This window comes from Panthera leo, chromosome A2, assembly GCF_018350215.1.
Source record: "Panthera leo isolate Ple1 chromosome A2, P.leo_Ple1_pat1.1, whole genome shotgun sequence".
Lineage (NCBI taxonomy): Eukaryota > Metazoa > Chordata > Mammalia > Carnivora > Felidae > Panthera > Panthera leo.
Window position 1 is genome coordinate 75,895,301 of NC_056680.1, and position 23,946 is coordinate 75,919,246.

The following is a 23,946-nucleotide window of genomic DNA, read 5'->3' on the forward strand; positions in this document are numbered from 1 at the left end:
TGGGTGGATAAGTCAGCTAAGTGTCTGACTTGATTTCAGCTCAGGTAATGATCTTGGGGTTTGTGGGATCAAGCCCCGCCTTAGGCTCTATGCTGACAGTGCGGAGCCTGCTTAGGATTCTTTCTCTCCTTCTCTCTGCCCTCTCCTGCTCTCTCTCTCTCTCTCTCTTTGTCACTCAAAAATAAACTTTAAAGGGGAGCCTGGGTGGCTCAGTTGGTTAAGCGTCCGACTTCGGCTCAGGTCATGATCTCACGGTCCGTGAGTTCGAGCCCCGCATCAGGCTCTGTGCTGACAGCTCAGAGCCTGGAGCCTGCTTCACATTCTGTGTCTCCCTCTCTCTCTGCTCCTCCCCTGCTCATGCTCTGTCTCTCTCTGTCTCAAAAATAAAAAAAAAAACATTTTTAAAAATTAAAAAAAAAAAAACTAAAAAGGACAAGAGAGTGGGGTGGGGAACACAGGTGGTTACCCGCCCTGCGGGTGTGAGATCCAGCATGCTGGGCAATGAAGTGGGACGAGCATCTGTGAGAAGAGCCTACTTGATATTTGGGACTGTTTTGGGTTTTATTTGTAAAGCGTTTTGTTTCTTTTAGGAAAATGAGGGTGTGGGAGGGGGAGAATTTTTAGCCCTGCGTTTGGATGACAAAGCTTTATTAAAATATCTGGGATTCTGTAAACCAACTTCTCATCTTTCTTTTTTCTTTGCTTTTCTCTTTTCTCTTTTCTTCATTCCAAGAAGATCAGAGTTTCAATCCTGTGAATTTAAGAAGTAGCCCTTGGTTCAGCTCACTCCCAAGGGGGGAAGTGGTGGGAGAGGCAGGAAATGAACACTCAGTTTCTATCATGAGGTAGTTGGATGTATTTCACCTAGAAAAGCCTCATAGAAAACTTTTTCAGAGCCTGTCATGCAAAATTGCTTCACCTCTGCTGACTTTCCCAGCACATAATCTGGGAACATGTTCTTGTATTGTGTCTGTGTCTAATTAAATAGAAGGTTAATTTCCACTAAACAGCTTTGCCTTCTATTTCCTCATCTCCCTCCCTCTGCCCCATTTAAAAAAAAAAAAAATTCTGTCTCAAAAGGAAAAGAGCAAAACAAAAACAAGGCATGGAAAACAAAATGAATTGGCAATGTTTAGACCTGAGTTCCAGGCTCAGCTCTGCTTCTAACCTGCTCCATGACCCTGGGGGAGTTAGCTCACCTCTCTGAGTGTCCCGCCGTCGGCAAGTACCATAACCAGGTTGGGTTAGATGATCTCCAAAGTCCCTTCAACCTTTTACGTTACAGGAAGTGAAAAAGTAACCCAATTAATCACTCATGTAGAGAAGCAGCATCACATAGAAGAATTCTTGCTTCAGACAAGTCAGGAGGCTGAATTCAGATCCTGGGTTATCAGTAACTGGCTGTGTAGGCCTTGCGAGTCATTTAAGCTCCATGGATTCCTGATCTGTAAGGAGAGGAGTTGGGAGTTGATAAATGACATCCCTTGTGCGTCTCTTGTTTGAAACCATCTGACAGGGGCGCCTAGGTGGCTCAGTCGGTTAAGCGTCCGAGTTCAGCTCAGGTGATGATCTTGCAGTTTGTGAGCTCGAGCCCTGCATCGGGCTCTGTGCTGACAGCTCAAAGCCTGGAGCCTGCTTTGGATTCTGTGTCTCCCTGTCCCTCTCCCACTCCCCCACTTGTGCTCTCTGTCTCTCAAAAATGAATAAATATTAAAAAAATTTTTTTTAAAAACTGAAAAAAAAAAAAAAAAAAAGAAACCACCTGGAAGGCTCAAGAGTCCTGCTGCTGGAGCGCATCCTTATCAGCTTTGTTACTGGTAAAGGCTGGATTGCAGAACATTCCACCATGGGCTTGCTAACTGATTCCTCACACCTCCGGGGCATCGACAGATGATCACATGCTGTCTTCCCACCCTGCACCCACCCCCTTCTCCAGACCCTTTAATGCAAGGCAGAATGCTCTGGAAGGCAGGCAGCTGTTAGGACAATAGGGTCACGTGAAGAGATGTATCTCTTCTTCTGGGGGCGGGGGAGAAGGGGAAGTGAGTTAGGGTCCTACTGCAGTGACCCTGCAGGTGTTATCCCCAGACCAGCAGCATCAGCATCACGTGGAACTTACTGAGTTAGAAATGAAGGCATGAGCTAGCAAACCGTTTTAGCAAGCCCTCCAAGGGATTCTGATTGGTGTTACCGTTGGAGAACCAGCGCCCTAATGGAAAGTTCTCCAAGTCAAAACATGAGGAATGGGGAGTGAACGTTCCCCAAGCAGAGAACACAGTTTCTAAGACTCCTTCTTGTAACAGGTTTCTTACAAATGTGATTCATGGCCCTCTCTCCTCTGCGACTGATGCAGGTGCTTGGCCGGTTACTATGGCGATCCCATCATTGGGTCAGGAGATCACTGCCGCCCTTGTCCTTGCCCAGATGGTCCCGACAGTGGACGCCAGTTCGCCAATAGCTGCTATCAAGATCCTGTTACTTTACAGCTTGCCTGTGTCTGTAATCCCGGATACATTGGTAAGTAAGGTACAGACTTTTGGAGGAAAGGATGTGTCATATTTATGAGTCTGGTTGTTGGTATAGAAAAAAGATGAAGAGGGAACCAATTGAGTTTCATTTTTACAATCCTTAGTTACACCTGAAGGGAAGGTGAAACACAAAAGATGCTCTTTTCCTGTTGGGCATGTGGAGAAGAGAATTCTCGAGTCTCCGTGATGATGTTATAATACAAAACAGGATAGCAAGTTCACTTAAATCCATGAGTGAATCCCTCGGAATAGTTTTCCCTTACTAAGCAGTAGGAAGATTATCTTACATTTTACTTTTCCACTCCCTTATCCAGGTCCTGGCAGAAGGGTCTCAAGGTAGTGGTGAAGTGGCCAGACAGTGGGCGGAAGGAAGACAACTGCCATCCCCAGATGGCCCCCAGATAATGGAATTGGTCAAAGCTAGATGTGTTCTTTGTGGTTTATTATACTCACCATGATCTGTCAACACTCAAGGAGGACAGTTCCTTGTGAAAATAAGCTCCCTTTCATTTCACCCTTGATGCCACGGTTTCAGATACTAGTTACCCTTATTCTTAGCGGAGAAATATTGGCACACGTGTCAGGATTTCAGGATTTCTTAGGGAAATCGGTCATCATGAGGCACCCCATTTTGCAGGTTGCTCACGCAGGAGCGGTGATTTTTTTCCGTTAACGTAATGTTTGCATTAGGAGCTAAGATTAGTGAAGCTTTACGCTGTTAGGTGGTGATTTAGCTCCGAATCGGCTCCACCTATGGAATGAGAAGCTGAAATGTCCTGTTACAACTCTTGCAGCTGGCCATGTCCCCGCTGTGGCCTCTGAGCCAGGGTGCCGCCATGTTGCAGACTACAAAATTCTTCTTGCCCCTGGCATCTTGTCCCTCCTAAAGACAGGGTCATCCCGGGCTCTGGGAGGAACACAGCACTGCCTGGGAGGGGTGCAGGAATGTCGGCGGGGTGAGGGGTGGCTGGACTTTTCAGTCAGCAAGCTGAAGGGGTTGTGCTTGGTCACCAGGCTCCAGATGTGACGACTGTGCCTCAGGCTTCTTTGGCAATCCCTCGGACGTGGGGGGCTCCTGTCAGCCTTGTGAGTGTCATGGCAACATTGACACGACAGACCCGGAAGCCTGTGACAGGGAGACCGGAAGGTGCCTTAAGTGCCTGTACCACACGGAAGGGGACCAGTGCCAGCTCTGCCGACTCGGGTACTATGGGGACGCGCTCCGCCAGGACTGTCGAAGTAAGATACGGATTCATCTTGCCCGCTTAGAAGGACTTCTGCCTTCTTCTTCGTCATCGGGGGATAATGACATCTTGAGGTGTTTGTTTCGTTTGGGAAAACCCTTTTAGAGTTTTTCCTCTGACAAAAGAAAGATGAGATTGACTTTTTTTTTTTTTTTTAACATCCTCATTTTCTGGCAAGACTGAAGTCCCAAGATGTAACTCAGTGCCTGAGGGAGGGAACCGGAAAGAAAACTGTGTAGCTGTGTCACCACAATAAGTGCCACCCAGTAGAGTGTATTGATTTTATATTCTGCCCGTGAACTTGCCGATGGGCTGGGGCTCCTAGGTCCTAAATACCTACTGGGGTCCGTACCTTTCCTCGTGTCATTGATGGGGAGAGCCTTCCCGCTTAAGGGGAAGGAAGGGACATCTCTGAAGTGTCTCCAGAACATCTCCTTCCTCTCTTATCAGGAATCAGCCAGCATTTCTTCCTCTGCTGCTGCTGCACAGCCCGGGGCCCCATAGTGTAGACGCCAACATGCGTGGAATGTCAAGGGCCACTGGGACTGGATTCCCCCACCATCTTAGAGGGCTTCTACCTGCTTTGTCTGACACGTTCATTACCGCTGCTCCCTGCCAAGAATTTGAAATCACTAGATATCTCAAGTCCCACAGCAGACTTCTTGTTATTTCCAGTTAAATCCTCAATTTTCAAATGATTTGCCAGCAGCTTGTTAAGTCTGAGTATTTCAGAAATGCTGTTAGGCAAAATGTGTCATGGTGCCCATTCACCTGGGATATGTCAGAAAGGTCTGTGTCATAAGAACTGCGAAAGAACAGCAGTTTTAGTGTTTGGGGGTTTTTTTTGGTTTTGTTTTTTGTTTTTAATCCCTCCATTCCTTTCCTTACTTGTTTGCATCTCCAGGCCAAAATCTGGAGAGGGAAAATCTTAGCCATGAGAAGGTAGCGAACTTTTGCATCGCAATGGGTGTTTTGTGAATTTTAGGAACTTGATGCATGTGAGTAAATCTGATCCCGCTGTTCCTTTACAGAATGTGTCTGCAATTACCTGGGCACCGTGCAGGACCACTGCAACGGCTCTGACTGCCAGTGTGACAAAACCACCGGTCAGTGCTCGTGTCTTCCTAATGTGGTCGGGCAGAACTGTGACCGCTGTGCGCCCAACACCTGGCAGCTGGCCAGCGGGACCGGGTGTGACCCGTGCAGCTGTGATCCTGCTCATTCCTTTGGGCCATCTTGCAATGAGGTGAGGCGCTGTGGCCGGGGGTGAGGCTGTCATGGCAGAAGGAAAGGGTCTCACCTGTAGGAGTCCTGCCCGTCGGGTGGCTTGGCCCAAGTTAGAGAAGGGCACCCCCTCCTCACGCTCGCAGCCTCACCTCGGAGCACACGGCTTGGCAAACACAGCGCAGACTGAATATCAGCTCTCACTTGGTGGCTCGTCGGGGATGACCTTTCAGTCCAGGGCCCCCGCTGTGGTGTGGACCCCCATGAGCACGGACAAGGGTGTGCTATATCTCCTCCATACCAGGCTGCTGAATCAGACCCTTTTCTTAGCTGTCCCGCCTGAAAGGAAGCCAGCGGCTGTTTCCGGCACTGCAAAAGGTGCTGTTGTTTCCTGAGGCACCCTGAGAATGAAGGGCTCCCCGCGGCAGGTGACTCTCTCAGGGTGGCCTAGGTCTTTAGCGGTTTGTGAAGAAACCTGTAAATAAAGCCTAACGTGCTCTGGGCCTTTCCAGCCCGTGGTACAGAACAGCAGGGAGGAGATGCTGGCATGGGGGCCCGAGCACCCAGGAGAAAAGTGAGATTCGCTTCTCCCGTCAGGATGTAGGGGTCTTTTCAGGCTAACAGTCCAGTCCCACCTGCCCTAACCGGCAGCCAAAGAAGAAAACACACACTGCCTCCCGCCCAGCAGCCCGTGTGACCGAGGTGTGTTTTCTGGCCGCAGTTCACGGGGCAGTGCCAGTGCATGCCCGGGTTCGGAGGCCGCACCTGCAGCGAGTGCCAGGAGCTCTTCTGGGGAGACCCCAACGTGGAGTGCCGAGGTGAGGCCGCGGGCATTCTCGGTTGGCGTTGGATCAGGGCGGAGGGAGCAGACAGGTGTCTCCCCGAGCTTTTTGTCAACTCTAAAGTAGAACACCAGTGCATTTATTTCTGTGCTTTGTTACAAAAGAAACTCGCGCTCGTTGTTTGAGAAATGACTGGGGTGCCCGGGTGGCTCAGTCGGTTGAGCGTCCGACGTCGGCTCGGGTCACGATCTCAGGGTTCGTGAGTTCGAGCCCTGCGTCAGGCTCGCTGCTTTCAGCCTGTCAGCACAGACCCCGCTTCAGATCCCCCTCTGTCTCCTCTCCCCCACTTGCCCTCTCCCAAAAAATTATTTTAAAAAATAAGAATAAAAATAAAAATCTAACGAACGTAGCCCTATTGAGAACGTAGGTAGTAAAAGCAGGCCTGCATTCCCCAGGGGGTAACCTTTGTCTCTGCACAAAGCCGTGCACACACCATGAAGACACACAGAATGGCTTTTTTAGATGCTTTTAACCAAAACGGGCTCATATTAACCATGTATTTCCGCAGACTGACTTTCCCCCCTCTGAACAGTATCTATGGCCAGCTTCCTTACCAGCACACACAGAGTTAAATGCCTGCTCTGGTAAATTCGTCTAATTCCAATGCGTCAAATGCACTCTGCTGACAGCAAAAGCCACCGGTGCGTGTGCCCCCCGTGTGATGTCCCCACCAGTGGGAAGCAGAGGGCAAAGTCCTCACATCTTTACGCACAACAAAAGAATAGGTGACAGGCACTCTAGGTCTGTTACATGTGAACAAAAGCCAGATTTTCACATAGGCTTATGATAAAACTGGGTACGAGGGAAGACTTGACATTTTCTTGAGAACAAAAACTTGTTGAAATCATGTGAATCGTAAGGGTTGCTTAATTTTCATGCTGTTGCAATTTCGGTTTGGACCTGCCAGATATTTTCAAATGTTTTCAGATCTTAAAGGGAGAGCATTTGTGGAAAGGATTTTAATGGACTGTTTCTATTCTGTTTTCCTATTTTTTCTTTCCTACTTGGGTTTTCTTCCCCATGTTCCACACTTACAAGTATGGAAACTATCTCCGCAGTTTCTTCACTGGTCTTGGATATATTTTCCTTGTTACACGTCTGAAATTCTAGGTCCCTATTGGACTCTAAATAAAAAGTGACCTTTTTGTTTTTTGGATGCGACTATCACAAGAAATGATACAGATGTTCAAGTTAGTGGTTCCCTGAGTATCTCCTATCCATGGTCAGAAACCAAGATACTAAGTGTTCCTTCACAGTCTGCCCATCTGTTCCTTAACAAGGGGGGAGAACCGACCCGAACAAATATCAGATGATTTGTTTTTCAACTGAGGCTTGGTCAGAAGGGTTCGTACCAACATCATAGGTTAAGGTCTGTTCCACAGAAGAGATGATCCCTGCAGTGTGGATGGACAAGGCCTTCTCCACGCATCATTCTTCAGTCCAGATGTCGGTTCCTCATGGGATCTGATTTTCTCACTGCCTTTAGAAGGTCCGTGACATTCAGTGAGCTACTTGCTCTAGGTTGTCTCCCTCAAGTGAAATCCTGTTTAAAATACGGTTTCTCCAGGGCCATAATCACTCTTCTCTCAGATCCCTCAATCTCATAATGCCCCCAGGGCTTGATTTTCTCCAGGTAATGGTTTTATCATAGCTTAGAGCCTGATTCTCCCGGCGTGGGTCATGGGCAAAATAGCTTGCTGACCTTTGGCTCTGTCTAAGCTTCGTGCGCACGAAAAGCCTGTTACCCGGAGCTAGAGTCAATCAGAGAATTGTTCACTTGGTGTGGAACTTTACTCCTCACCCTTTCATCTTTAAACTTTTAGCCCTCCATCTGCCAGAGGAATCGTGGCTTATAGGAACAGTGTTCTCTTATTCAGGTCAAAAGTTAGATCCTGTTTTAGAAATTTTGCAAAGAGTGAAGTCCGTGACATCTGCATCCACCAGTTACTTTGTTTTATCCAGCAGAGAGGTCAATCTCGAAAGTGTTGGGACCCAAACAGCTCCTAATCTGCAAAGCTTCCAGAGAGAGAGAGAAAGAAAGACGTTACTTAACAGTGGCTGGGGGCGGGGAGGGGGCTGGTCACCGCATCACAGGGCCTCGTGTGTCCAAGATGGCAGTGCGGCAGGACTAGTGTGATCGGATGAGACAGGGGCAAAAATTTAGCAGCACCTGGAGTTTGGGCTTTGGATGGACTAGACTATCCTCACAAATAGAAATAGGGGGTGGACAAGTTCTAGAAGGGACGGGGTCCAACAATGAGTAGGGACAGGAATAGGTATCGACTAAAATTAGATGGAACCGTGGGGGGAAAATATGTGACCGCTTTTCTCAAATTAGGTAATTAACTGCCAAAGAGTCTTCAATTTCAAATCTTTCGGTTGGAGCAGGGCACACATTTTGACTTTCTGGTGCCACTTTGTAAACAGCATGCTTATAGGAAGACCCAGGTCATAGCTAAGTTTTCCCCTTATGGAAAAAAATGTGGTTGTGTAAAAGACAAATGAGTTGAGCCTCAAACTTATAACTTGTTGAATGTTCCTATTGTCCAGGCGGGTTGGGGCTCTTGGCCAGTCGTCCGAGTCTGAACAAGCCCACCACTGTGCTGGGGACGGAGAGAATCTCGTCCACCCACCAGCAAATGTGCCGGAGAAAGCCTCAGCTTGGAGCGCCACATTGTGCCCCCTCAGGAGTCAAAGGGTCACATGTGGAATCATTCTGTTGATTCATAGATCGCGAAGGGAGGGCTTCTGGCTGTTGGAAAAGGCCAGTGTCTCTTAAACCAGCGCAAATTGGAAATGTCGGGCATAGGTGAGAGGTTCTGGGTAGTGGCCATGTTCCCATCATGCTTGCTTCTCATTTCAAAGTGTTTTTAATAGAAAAATTAAGTGCATTCCTTTGCTCAGGCATGAGTTTTTAGAACACTTGTGCTCTTAGGCTGGGATTCATTTATAATTACCCACCTTGTACTTTATTTGCTGTGTGACTTGGGAAATCAGACTTAATTTGATTCTTTAGAGAACCACAAATACTCTTGTTAGTAGAGGGAAGCCTCGTCTTCCATGATCCTCAGCACAGCCTGTGTCTCCTGGAGGGTGGGCGAACCAGGGCTCAGTCAGCAAACCCAGCCCCCTGCCTGGGCGCGATTGTTTATGTACCGTCTGCGGCTGCCTTCGTGCTACAGAGCCAGAGTTGCGTAGTCGTGACAGAGACCATACGGCCTGCAAAGCCTAAATATTTACTATCCGGGCCTTGAGACAGAAAGCCTGCCAACCCTTTGACCAGCCAGCCAGCTCCTTTCTGCAGGTAAAGTCGCTATTGCCCAATTTTCATCCCCAAACCGAAGTTACGTTAGCAAGACCGAAAAACAGGTGGGGCCGAGGAGGCGGAGAATTTAAAGCGAAATCACATTTAAGAGACTAAAATGTTTAGATGTCCCTTGTGGTGAAATGGAAGTTCCTGGGTAAAGAATCAGCAAACCTTTTGGCATTATAGCAAATCCTGGAGCCCCGTGTTACTTTGAGGCAGGGTGCGAGACAGAAGAAAATAACCCCGTTGCCTGAATTTAGGATAGAGCATTTTCTTTGCTTTTCTTTTTTTTTTTTAATGATTATTTTTGAGAAAGCGCAAGTGGGGAGGTGCAGAGAGGGGGACGGGATCTGAAGCAGGCTCTGTGCTGACGGCAGCGAGCCCAGTGTGGGGCTCGAACTCATGAACTGCGAGACGATGATCTGAGCCCAAGTCGGACGCTCAACCAACTGAGCCTCCGGGCACCCCAGGATGTCGCACTTTCTGTGTCCCAAGGCAGATTTAAGTTTTAGGAAGAAGGCTGGATATGAACACAGTACTGAGCATGGCCGTCCGGTGGGGAGTGGACATAGCAGAGAAGCGCCAGGCGCTGGCAGGCCGCCTGAGGAAATGGCGCACGTAGAGTAACCTGACGCAAGAGGCAGGAGGAAAGCGGTACGGACCTTTCCACCTGTCAGAGGAGGCAAGAGCCGCAGGATCTGGAGCCCTTCAGCAAGGGGCCGGGGAGAAGGTTCGCGCTGATGGCCATCCGCAGAGAATCTGCGGTGTGTGGAGTGCTTGTGGGGACATTCTGTGCCTGCTCTTGGTTCTATCCTGACAGCAGAGAATCTGTGAGGACACATGTAACCTCCACTTCACAGCTGAGAAATCTTAGGTGCAGAGAGGTTAAGTGAGTTGCCCAGAGACAAAGCACAGGTGAGGGCAGATCTGGGCTCTGAAGTCAGGTCCACGTGACCCAGTGTCCCTGTTCTTTGCCTGGGCCTGTGATTCCTGATGAAAGATATTTAGAGAGAGGAGTTCATGTCCTGGTTCAAGGACAAGAATGTAGCAACGAGGCTGTGGGGGGGCGGGGGTGCCCTCAGGAAACCATCCATGGGGACCCATGGGGAGATTCGGTTTTACCAGACTGTGAAAGCCTTGAACGCTAGGCCACTGGGGACAGACTTTGCTCAGTTGCTGGAGGGCCCCAGAGAAGATAGTTATACCTACTGATAAAGAGACTGAGGTTTCCTGTTCTGACATTGACCTGCCAGTGTGTTCCTCCAGGCCTCAAGATCTATAAAATGGGTGCATTATAGGTCATTTACCTATCTCTTAGAGATCACATTTTTAAATGAGGAGAAAACTTGGGAAAAACAGAGGAGACCTACTGACCACATAACCGAGAATGTATTTACAGAGGAAGGTGGAATTCTTATGGCTCATCAAAATTGATGACAGTCTTGTTTTATTTTATTTTTAATGTTTATTTATTTTGAGAGAGAGAGAGCAGGCAGTGGAGGGGCAGAGAGAGAGGAAGACAGAGAATCCCAAACAGGTGCTACATTGTCAGCACAGAGCCCAGCTCGGGACTTGAACTCACAAACTGTGAGATCATGACCTGAGCCAAAACCAGGAGTCAGACCCTCAACTGCCTGAGCCACCCAGGCACCCTGATGACCATCTTGGTTTTTTTTTTTTTTTTTTTTTAATTTTTTTTTTTTTAATGTTCATTTATTTTTGAGACAGAGACAGAGCATGAACAGGGGAGGGGCAGAGAGAGAGGGAGACACACAATCCGAAACAGGCTCCAGGCTCTGAGCTGTCAGCACAGAGCCCGACGCGGGGCTCGAACTCACAGACCGCAAGATCATGACCTGAGCCGAAGTTGGACGCTTAACCGACTGAGCCACCCAGGCGCCCCCCCATCTCGTTTTTAAAATGCTAGTCTTCATCTCCGTGATTTGTTCACCTTAAAGGTGAGGCCACAACTTCTGCTAACCACTTTCTTCTTCTTTCCAAGAGAAAGTTTTTGGTCCTCTGCCAGAGAATCCCATTTGTTAGAGCAGTGCTGAGCTATAGGTCCACCCGCGCCCCGAGCCCTTCCTCTGAAGAGAGGACACAACCCTTGGCCCTCGTCAGAGATCGCCTGCCTGGTTAGTGTGGGAGTCTTAGACCCCAGCGTACGTGAGCCAGGATTGGAGGGTCTCCTTCGCAATTTCGGTGTCCGTGAAGTTGTCAGTGGACAGGTGAGAACCAACCTTGCTGCTTCAGCGGGACATGCTCTTAGGGTAGGTCCTTTTACGAGGTTGTAAATGTGGGCTTTGTAGTGCTTGCCTCGCATGCATCCCCAGGAGTCAGGGAGGGAAGCACGCGTCCACAGGAGCTTAGTGGTTTCCCTGCTTCGGTTTGAAATGAAAACCTGATGCATGTAGTCTTCGGGTGCCTTTCCGGGGTTGAAGTTCTCAGTAATGAAACTGCAGTCTGTGAACTCTATCTGTGAAATTTGACTCTTTCCAATCAGAGGAAAGGAATATTGGTCAGTTCAGCTAAACTGGTCCTGTCACTCCACTCCTTAGAGGGCTGGCCTGGACTATGGCCCTATCCCCAGAGAAAGAGGAAAGCCCTCAGGGGAGTGCATTTGCCTTTTATTTTTATTTTATTTGACTTTATTTTTTTTTTAAGTAGGCTGCACGCTGGGCATGGTGCCCTCATTGCTAGGGGGCTTGAACCCACAACCCTGAGATCAAGACCCAAGCTAAGATCAAGAGTCAGATGCGTAACTGACTGAGCCACCCAGGCACCCCTGCACTTGCCTTTTATTTATTTATTTTTATTTAATTTTTTTTAACGTTTGTTTATTTTTGAGAGGGAGACGAAGCGCGAGAGGGGGAGGGGCAGAGAGAGAGGGAGACACAGCATCAGAAGCAGGCTCCAAGCTCCGAGGTGTCAGCACAGAGCCCGACACAGGGCTCTAGCTCATGAGCCGTACGATCGTGGCCTGAGCCTAAGTCTGATGCTTCACCAGCTGAGCCACCCAAGCACCCCTGCACTTGCATTTTAAATCCTACAGTTTGGGGCCAGGGTCTGTCCCTCAAAGATGCCCACGACAGAATGAGAGCAAGAAGTGCCTTTATCACTGAAGTAAATACAAAATTATTAGAGAAATTAAAAACTAAATGCAACATGTGCACCCATCCCTTGCCCCAAGCATGAAACCAGTAAAAACCTCTTTAGGACTGAATGAATGTGTGCCTTTGCACTATCTATGGGAAAGAAGGCATTTTCAAAGCAAAGTGAAAGCATAAGCGCCATCTGCCTCAGGTGTCCCACGCCTGGGAGAGATGACCAAGCAGACATAGGTCTACTGGGCCACCTAGGGCCCCCATGGGTCTGCCCATTGGGATGAGCGGGGCAGGAGCAATCCCATTTTTACAGATGGTGTCATGTATTCCTCTTCTTACACAGGTCACTAGGTTTGTGCGTCAGCCTACATCGGTCAGCTTCCAAGGTCATGACTGCCCCGGCTCCACCCTTTGAAGGATGAACACATCAAACACACACACACACACACACACACACACACACACACACACACACACGCTCTTGCTCTCTCCCGCCTCCTTCCTCCCTGCCCCCCCCTTCCCCATTCTCTCCCCCTTTGTCACCACCCACCCCCCACCCCCTCTCTCTCTTTCTTCTCCCTCCCTCCCTCTATCTTCCTCTCACCCCTACAAGCACACATTCACATACAAAAAGAAAGCTAGAACAGGTAGCAAAGTAACACCATCCGTCCTCCTCAAAATGGGATCCAGTGACCCTCAGTGTCAGCAGCACCTGACATCCATTAGAAACACAAATTCTCAGGTCCCATCCCAGACCCACTGATTCTGAATCTGGGTCTGGGGAGTTGGGGGAGCAGTCTGCGTTTTTGTGAACCCTCCAGGTGATTCTGATGTACAGCCAAGTTTGACATGCTAGGACTTAGATGACCCACGTAACTTTCAGCTTTCTGAAAGATGGCTGAATTTTACCAAAATGACATGGAAATCCATTCCTAAAACTTAAAGAATGTAAACTCTTCATTATTCAATTTCTTTCCATTCTTCTGATCTCCGAAACTGTGAAGGCTGTGGTTTCCCACACCTTCCCCGTTGTTTCTCTGGGGTGTCACCTGGTATTCCACTAGAAGACTCGATGGCCAAATGTGTTTGGGATACAACTGGGTAAAAACATGAAACAAGGCTTCTCCTGTAGAATTACTCTGAATCTTCAATACACTGCCGTTTGTTTGGAATCTTCAACAGGATGATTTTTCCTGAATTTACTGATCATGGAACCCTTCTCTCCGGGAACATCTCCTGGAAATAATGGTGTAGGGAACACATGTAAAGTTATTCATAGCTCATTCAGGCTGCTCCCTGACTCATGGGCATGTTCCCCCCAAAAAACAGGAAAAATGAAACATGCCTGAAATGCCTGGAAAGAAACAATATACTTAATGGAAAAAAAAAAAGTTTAGTTTTGAGAACCCAAGGCACTAATGGAATGCTACGTTTTAAATCCCAAAGGTTGAGGACTAGAATATTCCATAGTTTAAATCTTTGAAAAACTCATGTTATTGGCAAATATACAAAGATAAACACAAGGCCCTGACAGGTTTTCTTTTCCTCCCCTGCCCACAGTAGAAATGCGGTCAGGCAACACTCTGGGCAGGAAACGCCCAGACACTTGCACGGAACACAGAAAGTGATGATGATAAAAATGTTTGAGTGCTTGCAATGAGCTAGATATTCCTCTAAGCGCTTTGGAATTAAGCTGTTAATGAAATCCTGAAAGCGATCCTGTGTGGTAGGTGGGATCCATCGTACCCATGTGGAGGCCGTGACTCCCGTTTCCTCAGCACCCGGAGTTGCATAGCTGTGGTGTGGAGAAGGCAGGACTCGCAGCCAGGCACGCTGACCGCTGCACTGCTCAGGCTTGCCGCTCAAGGACGTGGAGTGGTGTTGGCCAACAAAGGCCGTGAAAGATAAATGATGATAAAAGGCAGAAGGCGGGGCGGGGGGGTGGGGATCAGAAAAATGGGCCACAAACGCATCTCTCTGGGTTTAGAGCATGGAGGTCAGCGAGCAAATCTCAGGACCATCCGTGAAACTGGTTGTGGACGATGTTTGATGAGAAAGTCTTGCAGGGACCAATTGCAGCTAGGGACCCAAATAGATCACAGTATCTGAGAGTATGAATGTGTTGTGTTTTGCCACAGTTGACATCGCATTTTTAGTAGGATGATTTTGTTTTCATGGGGGTGGGGGTGTAAATGTCCCTTGCGTGCCTGTACGGAAAATGAGGTTAGAGCCTCGGTTGGCAGAGACTGTTGAACTCCAGTTGCAGGTTAATCCTGGGCTTGGTGCGGAGGATGGAAAAAATGGTCTAAGATGTACTCCTGCCTTGGGCGCCGGGGTGGCTCAGTGGGTTAAGCGTCCAACTTTGGTTCAGGTCATGATCTCGTGGTCCGTGAGTTTGAGCCCCACATCGGGCTCAGTGCTGACAGCTCGGAGCCTGGAGCCCGCTTCGGATTCTATGTCTCCCTTTCTCTCTGCTCCTCCCCCACTCGTGCTTGGTCTCTCTCAAAAATAAACATGAAAAAAATTGGGGGCACCTGGGTGGCTCAGTGGGTTAAGCGTCTGACTTTGGCTCAGGTCATGATCTCACAGTTTGTGGGCTCAAGTCCCGCATCAGGCTCTGTGCTGACGGCTCAGAGCCTGGAGCCTGCTTTGGATTCTGTGTCTCCCTCTCTCTCTCTGCCCCTTCCCCACTCACTCTCTCTCAAAAATGAAATAAACATTAAAAAAATTGTTAAAAGAAAATAAAATTTAAGATGTACTCCTGCTCTTGGAGTCTTTGGTCTATTTAGGGAAATAATATATTTGTTTTGGGGGACTTCTGGGGGGGTGTTTTTTTTTTTCTTTTTTTCTTAATCCCTTACCTTTTCCCAGAGAGGATTTAAGGCCAGAGATGTTTGTACAGGCCTTGTGTTTTTTTAGATAGTATACAAATACTGCAAGCATCAGGTGTTGATACAGAAATAAGTTGGCCCCCTGAGATTTGGGGCTCTAAGCCAGGGGTCAGTAGCACACGCACCGTGATAAGTAATGTCAGCCAAGCTCCATTAGCCAAGATCACCAACGTTAGTTACCCTTTCCCATTTGGTTCTGGCTGAGATGCCAGCCCTACTGGGCCAGTGAGCAGTTGGGGCTGACTGGTTCCCAGGTCCCTTCTCTGACTTCTGACATTTCACGAGCCTGCGGTCGCAGTGCTGGGGCGGGCTGGTCGTCACAACGGCAGATATCCACACGTTACACTTAGTGGAAAGCCTTTAAACTAGATACTTAGGATTCCTAGGACTTTTTTCTCAATTGAGTTTTCTCGTTATCAGGTTCATTGCATTTCATCGCGTAGTCACCAGTTCTGTGACCAGGTAGGGCGAGGTGTGTTAGCAGGTGTTCATGTTGTCAGGATGCCACCGGAATTGCCTGTGCTGCTGGCATCCGGGGGGGTGGGGGGGAGTCAGAGTAAGAGGGAGACAGAGGCAGGCCAGAGGTTAAGAGCGGACGGGAGTTGTAATGTGCTCAACTGGAATCCGGGCCCAGCCATTTCCTTGGTGTGAGACTTGGGGCAGGTCCCCCGTCCCGTCGGGTTATCGTGAGAGTTCGGTGACAGGCACGTAAACCATTTCTGCGCTGCTGGGTACCATGAGTGTCGACTGGAGAAAAATCAATACTGTCGCTGTAAAGGGGTTAGTGGGTGTCAGGGTAACACGTGCTCCAGGAGGCTGGTCTAGTCTCCACCAGAGCCGTTGGTAAACTGCCCCGTTGACGCCTTCCTATTGTAACATGACTGAGGATTCTGAATGCCAGGTCTTGTCGCTGAGGTTCGTGATCTAGGGGATCATACAGCACTGCTCTTTCCCTCCCAGCCTGTGACTGTGACCCCAGGGGCATCGAGACACCACAGTGTGACCAGTCCACCGGCCGGTGCGTCTGCGTGGAGGGTGTCGAGGGCCCGCGCTGTGACAAATGCACACGCGGATACTCGGGGGTCTTCCCCGACTGCACTCCCTGCCACCAGTGCTTTGCCGTGTGGGATGTGATCGTCGCCGAGTTGACCAATCGGACCCAGAAGTTCCTGGAGAAAGCCAAGGCCCTGAAGATCAGCGGCGTGATTGGGCCTTACCGGGAGACTGTGGACTCAGTGGAGAAGAAAGTCAATGAGATCAGAGACATCCTGGCCCAGAGCCCAGCCACGGAGCCGCTGAAGAACATCGGGGATCTCTTTGAGGAAGCAGAGTAAGTAGTTCCTGAGCCAGAGAAGGCGCCCACGGTAGTGTTTCCACTTGGGGAATAAAGGGCAGACATGCCCGCTGGGTGCCTCCATTGGAAGGTGTGGTTAGTCCCGTGAGTGAAAACAGATGCTGGGCACTGGCTTCCCGGCAGCCTTTACTCCGGGCATGGGGCGAGTGAACATTGACAAAGCGTGTTAGAGCTACTGCCCCCATTTGTAGCCAACGCTACAAGGGAGTAGAACGGCAGGAGCTTTGAGTTCAGAGACCAAGGATCCGTAACGGAGCCGTAGTTTGGTTACTCGTTGGCTTGAGAACTTGCATGATTCACTTACGCCCGCGTCTGTCTCCTCTCCTGTGGACCAGGGAAGGACAGTACATTGTCTGTACCTTGCAGCAGAAGACTGATCTGTGAAGTGACCGTGTCATTGCCAAACGCACGATGCATACAAGGGGAGGTTTTCTCCTCCCGAGGAGATGAGTTACCCCCGATTTCCAAGCGATCTCCGCAGCTTCACTAGGGCAGTGCTTCCTTCATTTAATTGTAACAAATTCTCTACAGTGAAAAATTCTCTTCTTAGCCTGTCTCTGGGTAACGCTGTCTCTGCACAGTGTTGATTTTGCCAGTGAGAGCAGAGAGAACTGAGTCGTGCTGAACTTCTGGGGGATCGTTTTTCTGCATGTTTCCTGCTTCCAGACATTGCAACTGCTTTTCCACAACGGGCCCACCAAACGGGGGAACTCTTTCTTTCTTTTCTTTCCTTTCTTTCTTTTTTTCTTTCTTTTTCTTTCTTTCTCTTTCTTTCTTTCTTTCTTTCTTTCTTTCTTTTCTTTTCTTTCTTTCTTTCTTAACGTTTATTTTTGAGAGAGCGAGAGACAGCACACCAGCAGGGGAGGGGCAGAGAGAGAGGGAGACACAGAATCTGAACCAGGCTCCAGGCTCTGATCTGTCACAGAGCCCGATGCGGGGCTCAAATCCACAAACTGTGAGATCATGACCTGAGCTGGCTGGACACTCAACCAGCTGAGCCCCCCAGGCGCCCCAAGGGAAACTCTTTCGTAGCTAAATCCTTGTACACTGAGGTGACTCTAAGTTATGACAGAACCATAGTAAGATTTTCTGTGTCATGGGACTTGAATCAGCCTGAGAAGACAGATGGACTTTTCACCTCTGCGCTGTAAACAGCAGCAAGGGAACAGCAGACATGCGCTTAGGCACCTTGTGGGGGGTCCTTCCTAGACCTCCTAGGTTTCAAGTAACGGGTCCTTGATTCCAGGCTGGAGGTCTTGTGTCCGGGACACAGAACGTTCGGAAATGTCTGCTGCAGGGCGATAATGCATTCAGTGAGGGATTTTACCTCATTAAAGAGACGGTGGTGCCCTCAGCCTCCTAACACGTAGCAACAAGCTTGAGAAGGCTGTCGGCCGAGTGCAGGCCACTTAGGACCTGATTCTTGGCCTCGGTCTCCTGCACCTAAGGGAGAACAAAACAATCTGGGTGTCCTTTGAGAGCCTGCCAGAAGAGAGGTTACATTCCTGAAATGGCTCTGTTTCTACCCTCACTATTCATCTAATCGGGTAGATTGTAATCGCTCGGAGAAACTGGTTTGATTAATCTTGTGTCAACACAACATCCAAGGACACAGGTCTTAGGATCCAAAGTGGCTGTTATTAAAAAATATACAATGTTAGATTTGATTCCTTTAAAAATTGTAACATTGTAGGAGACCTGGGAAGAAATGAAAGCCTGCTGAGAACCAACACATGAATAAAAGAGCACTGAGAAAAGAAACTATATTATAATTGCCTCAGGAAAAGAAGGTTGAGTTTATAAAATGCAATTTAGCCTACAAATCCTTTTAAGCACTTTTCCTTTGAGTCGGGTCATGATTTTTATCTCCGCTTTAAATAGCATTTTTCTAACGGCCCCCAGCCTTTTGGCCTTTGTACATCTTCCCCATGTTTTATACTGACTCTTACCTCCCTGAGGAGACAGTTATATTCAATTAGGTGACCCAGTAAAGCCCAGAGCTAAGGTCTTCTCAAACATTACGTTCTTTGTGATTATCTATGTACACACACACACACACACACACTGTATATATAAGTAATATCCAAATAGATGCCTCAGATACAGCTTTGGAGATGTGACAAACGGAAGAGAATGCAGTTGGGTTTAGATTCCAAATGAAATATTGTGAAAGCTAAATGTGTTTCCAAGTCCATTCTGGGAGATAACTACTTTCTTTCTTACGGAAGATAAAAGAGTTGCTTGTCGGTGGACGAGGAGGCTCCTTTGATGGGACCTTGCTAAGGCAGAATGTACGGAGGGCTCATGTGGGTGGCTCTTTGTCTTCCTGGTGGCTGTGGGGCTTCCTCTCTGCATGTCTCATCTTGAAGGGGATCCCTGAGGTTTGGAGAAGAGCCTTTTTGGCAGGTGGCTGGGAGGCACGATTCTACACTGGCGTCAGTTAGGTCTTTCGAGCTGTGGGGTTGTGTGGGCTTGGAGCCTGCCCACATAGGGGGCAGGAACTCCATGCTCTGGACCTTTGCTCAGAAGACAGCAGGTGTTCGGAATCCCTCTTCCGGTGCATCCACCACAACACCGCTGATTGGCGCTTCTAGGCTTTTCTTCCAGGTCTTCGAAGAAAGGAAAATTGGTGGATTTGATACAGCTTCCTAATGTTGAAGAGAATAAAACTAGTACTTGGAAGCAAATAGTTAACAAAGTACTGAGTTGGTTTGAAGTTACAGAGTAATGGGGACAGTATTTGTAGAAAATGTTAAAAAAAAAAATGAGACTTCAGAATTCCCTTTGGTTGCTTTTACTTCTGGAAACTTACCCTTCTCTTTACAGGAAATTAACCAAAGATGTTACAGACAAGATGGCTCAAGTAGAAGTGAAATTGTCTGACACAGCTTCCCAAAGCAACAGCACGGCCAGAGAACTAGATTCTCTACAGACAGAAGCAGAAAGCCTAGACAACACAGTGAAAGAGCTTGCTGAGCAGTTGGAATTTATCAAAAACTCAGATATTCGGGGTGAGCATTTTTTGTGCCAATGTGCAATCCTGGACAACAGGATTTAACCCCCTCTGTCTAACCTTTACTACAGCACTTTGAGAGTAAAAGTTAATGCTTTCTAGTAATTTTATTTTATTTTATTTTTATTATTATTATTTTTTTTAGCATTTATTTATTTTTGAGACAGAGAAAGACAGAGCATGAACAGGGGAGGTGCAGAGAGACAGGGAGACACAGAATCCGAAACAGGCTCCAGGCTCTGAGCGGTCAGCACAGAGCCCGACGTGGGGCTCGAACTCACGGACCGTGAGATCATGACCTGAGCCGAAGTCGGCCGCTCAACCGACTGAGCCACCCAGGTGCCCCGCTTTCTAGTAATTTTAAGGCTTTTTCTCATTGAGTCTCTGGCACAAGTAAGGATTACAGTCCCCATTTACAAATGTGGGAGCCGGGGCACAGAGAGACAAAGGGAGACGCCATGGAGTGAGCAGCAGTCATCGTGTGTGAGAATGGCATCTCTTTCCAGGCTTTTTTCAGTGAATGGTTTAACTTCCTTGTCTTTTCTTGGAAATGGGCTCTCCTGAACAGTTAGGAAATTAAATTGGTACTTCAGCAAATTCTTTTATATTCAAGAATGTTGCCTGTTCAGGGAACAGTTTCTGCAGTGTTAGATAGCACTGACCATCCTATTGTACGCACGATCATTTATTTTTCTGGCTAGGTCCTTAAAGCTAAAACATGCCATGCTGTTTTACATATGTAATACTAGTCATTTGAGTGGATCGAAATAGTCAAATGACCAAGAAAAGATTAAAATACATCTGGACGTGTGATCTGCAGGCTGCCTGACACCACTAGCTATTGAGAAAGAACTGGAAAGTTGCCTGTATGCAGACATCTGCATGATTGACTTGATTTGTCATCCAGATGTTTGGCCAGAAATAGCTGTTAATAGGACAAAGTGTAGCCATTGCTCAGGAGAGGAAAGTTCCAGGTCTTCGTAAAGATTTTGGTCCTTGAGTTTTAAAACAAAACCACACAGTAAACTGAGGGCTGGAAGACACCAGATATGGGCATCCCTTACGGGCACGAGGACGAGAGGTTTAACCGCGGGCCATTTCATTTGATGCCCTAGGCGCCTTGGATAGCATCACCAAGTATTTCCAGATGTCTCTAGAGGCAGAGGAGAGGGTGAACGCCTCCACCACAGATTCCAACAGCACTGTGGACCAGTCGACTCTCACTCGGGACAGAGTAGAAGAGTTGTTGTTGGAACGAGAATCCCAGTTCAGGGAAAAACAAGAGGAACAGGCCCGCCTTCTGGATGAACTGGCAGGCAAACTACAGAGTCTAGACCTTTCAGCCGTTGCCGAGATGGTAAGGTTTTGAGGGTCTGGTCTCCAGGCTCTGATGCAAATTAGGAAGGAAACCCACCCTGTGTTGTCAGTCGTACTGTTCATTTTGCAAATGAACCAGCGGGAGTGAACCTGGCCTCAGGTCTCTGGACCCCCTATGGGTATCCACCTTCAAGCCAGATAAAAACAAGAGTGGGTGCCTTTCCAACCTTCCCCCACGTCCAGCTAGCTGGTTCCTCTGTGATACAAAGAATCAAGACTCCTTTCCCAGACTGTTAAATTGAATCTACGGCCATACCACCCTGAACCCGCCCGATCTCGTCTGATCTCCGAGGCTAAGCAGGGTCGGGCCCGGTTAGTACTTGGATGGGAGACCAGACTGTTAAATTGAATCGGTGACTTCTTATTCAGATTTTAACCTTTTTTAAACTGTAGACATTTTTTTTTTCCACATAGTTCTTTATTATTTTTTTTAAGGTTTATTCATTTTCAAGAGACAGCGGGGGAGGGGCAGAGAGGGAGGGAGACAGAGAATCCGAAGCAGGCTCCAGGCTCTGAGCTGTCAGCACAGAACGCGACATGGGGCTTGAACTCACGAGCTGCGAGATCATGACCTGAGCCGAGGTCGGACACTTAACCAACTGAGCCACCCAGGTGCTCCCTTTTTCACGTAGTTCTGATTCCAAATGCAAACTCCTTCACAGTGGAGCCATTCAAGAATATTTGGGGGCGGGGGGGGGGGCGGGGGGGTGGTGGGGCTTCTTCAAAAAAATTAAAGGAGCAAAAGAATGTTTCCCTGGGTGTAAATTAAAAATGTTCCTTTGTTCCAGTAACTTTACCTGGTGAAGATTAACCTTGAGACCAACCTCGAAAGTAGATTCATTTCCCAGAAGCTTTTAAAAAGTAACTCTGGAGCCAAATGAAATTGAGGAGTGAGTTTAATGAAAATCTGGCAGAGGGCCAAAAAAAGCCAAACTCTGCCTGTTTTCTTCCTCTTGCTTCCTTACCGTTTTTCACGGAAGGATACCTATTGGGAGAATTTGGAGCGTATTGTTTATAGACTCAGGCTTGTGCTCTCTTAGCTTAGGAACAGTAGAAAGCAGGAGGCAGGTGGTGCACAGAAGACCATGAACGGTTCAGGCTTCCTTACGATTTGGTTTTAGTGCAAGTCCCCTCCCTCCTGGCCTCCTCACCTTCCCCCCATCTCGCTGTCTCTGAAATTGGCAAAAACACACTGTCATGACTGTATTGTGCCCAACGTAATTGATGCCTACAAGGTGATAGATTATTAAGCATCATAGCATTTAGTGGAAAGAGGGAGTAAGGCGGATCACTCCTGTCGTGGCTTATTAGAAAAATCGAGGCCCAGAGCAACGTGTAGACTTCACAGGGGACAAAGTCACTACATATAGGCATGAAATGCCAATTCTCTCTTTCCTTCCAGGATTGAGTGCTACATTACAAATTCTAGTAAAAACCAGTAATCACAGATAAAATCTCTGCAAACTAAAATGAAAGCAGCTATCATGCTAAAGGAGGTTTGCTTGTTGCAACAGGTGTCTAGGAAGGGAGGGCGTGAAGGGTCCCTTGCCTGATCAGGCCATACGATTGGGGGCCCTTCCTGGTACCTGCTTTTCCATTGGGTGAACTGCCCAGGGATGAGCTGGCTTCTGTTCGCTCACTGCAGGTATTTAATTCTCCTATGAGATCTCCCTTTACAGGTTCCATACTGGTATTTCTTGGGTAGAGAGGTTTTTGTCCCTTTGTGTTTTTTGAGTACCTTCAGTTCTTTGTTTTTGCATCTGGTTTTTTTCCTGCTTGCAGGGTTGAAATAGAACAGATCTCCTAGGGTGTCGTCAGGTTGTTTTTAGAAGGCCTCCCTGAGGCCTTCTGCTTCTCTTCTTGATTACGGCTCATGTTCTCCTACGGCAATGCAGAATAAACTGTTTTCTGAAGCTTTTTATGTTCTGTAAGCCAGCTACATGAAAGACTATTTTTTTTAAGTATTTATTTTTGAGAGAGAGAGAGCACAAGCGGGGGGGGGGGGGGGGGAGGTGCAGAGAGAGAGAGAAATACAGAATCTGAAGCAGGCTCCCGATGCGGGGCTCGAACCCACAGACCGTGAGATCATGACCTGAGCTGAAGTAGGTAGGACGCTTAACTGACGAAACCAGCCAGGTGCCCCAAAACTATTTGTTAATTTGAGATCTAATGAGATTATAAGTACCAGAAAATTATTAGTCTAAGGAGTTGACTATTTATTCAAAACCTACTTTATTTCTTAAAAAGAATACCTTCCTTGTTTGGGAGCCTTACCTGCTTCTCACTGCCTCTTTTCAATATGAGAGGACGGTTCTGCAGTTTGCTCCCTGCTCAGCCTTTCCCATCACACAGCAGACTTGTAATTTATCAGTGTGCATGTGCATGCAGTGGCCAGAGGATTATGGGGGGTTGCTTTTTGTAAAAGTGAAATCCACCTTTGCCCCTACTATTTTCTGTTTTCCTCTCACGTCTGGAATGTTCTCCCACTTGCCCAGCTCAAACCCCACCAGACAGCAAGGACATCCTTCCCCAACTACAGCTGCAGCCGTCAGTAGTCTCTCCTCTGTCTGCTTTCCTTCTTCCTGACAGTACCTGACCTATTCTTGGCTGTTTTATGCACAGTGAGCCTGTCTTCCCAAGATTTGAAGGTACTAAAAGGCCAGATAATGGGCCTTTTATGTCACCCTATTGACCAAAACAGACCAGATGCCAGGTCTAAAGAAGTTTGTCAATACCTCTTGCTTGCTTCTGTCAATCCAATGGTCTAGGATCAAGGGGAAGCATTCTTTGGCTCCCATGTTGGGCAGATTTCAACTTGACCCAGCAGATAACATTTGCACCCCACATAGCACCCATATGCTATTCCAGTTCATCAGGGCAGGAGGTATTGACGAAGCGTCCTAAGTTTTCATGGCTCCCCTGGCCATGATTCCTGAGCTCTCGGCTCCTCTCTCCATCCTGAACACTGTGTTCTCCAGCACCCTTGCTGAGGACCACCTACATGCTCTCTGGGGCCCCCCGGGCCACCCAGGCCCTGCACAGCTGTTGCAGACTCCCTCTCT

General features: G+C 48.0%; 1 protein-coding gene across 1 annotated transcript in view; it reads left to right on the forward strand.

The window, feature by feature from the left end:
• The window catches only part of LAMB1 (laminin subunit beta 1), a 74,175-nt gene that overhangs the window by 42,212 nt on the left and 8,017 nt on the right, over nucleotides 1-23,946 (forward strand). Inside the window, exons 20-26 of the mRNA XM_042915087.1 lie at nucleotides 2,354-2,517; nucleotides 3,543-3,767; nucleotides 4,804-5,018; nucleotides 5,718-5,814; nucleotides 16,101-16,470; nucleotides 19,321-19,505; nucleotides 20,623-20,864. Of these exons, the coding sequence (XP_042771021.1) occupies nucleotides 2,354-2,517; nucleotides 3,543-3,767; nucleotides 4,804-5,018; nucleotides 5,718-5,814; nucleotides 16,101-16,470; nucleotides 19,321-19,505; nucleotides 20,623-20,864 (1,498 nt within the window). The remainder of the gene's footprint in view (nucleotides 1-2,353; nucleotides 2,518-3,542; nucleotides 3,768-4,803; nucleotides 5,019-5,717; nucleotides 5,815-16,100; nucleotides 16,471-19,320; nucleotides 19,506-20,622; nucleotides 20,865-23,946) is intronic.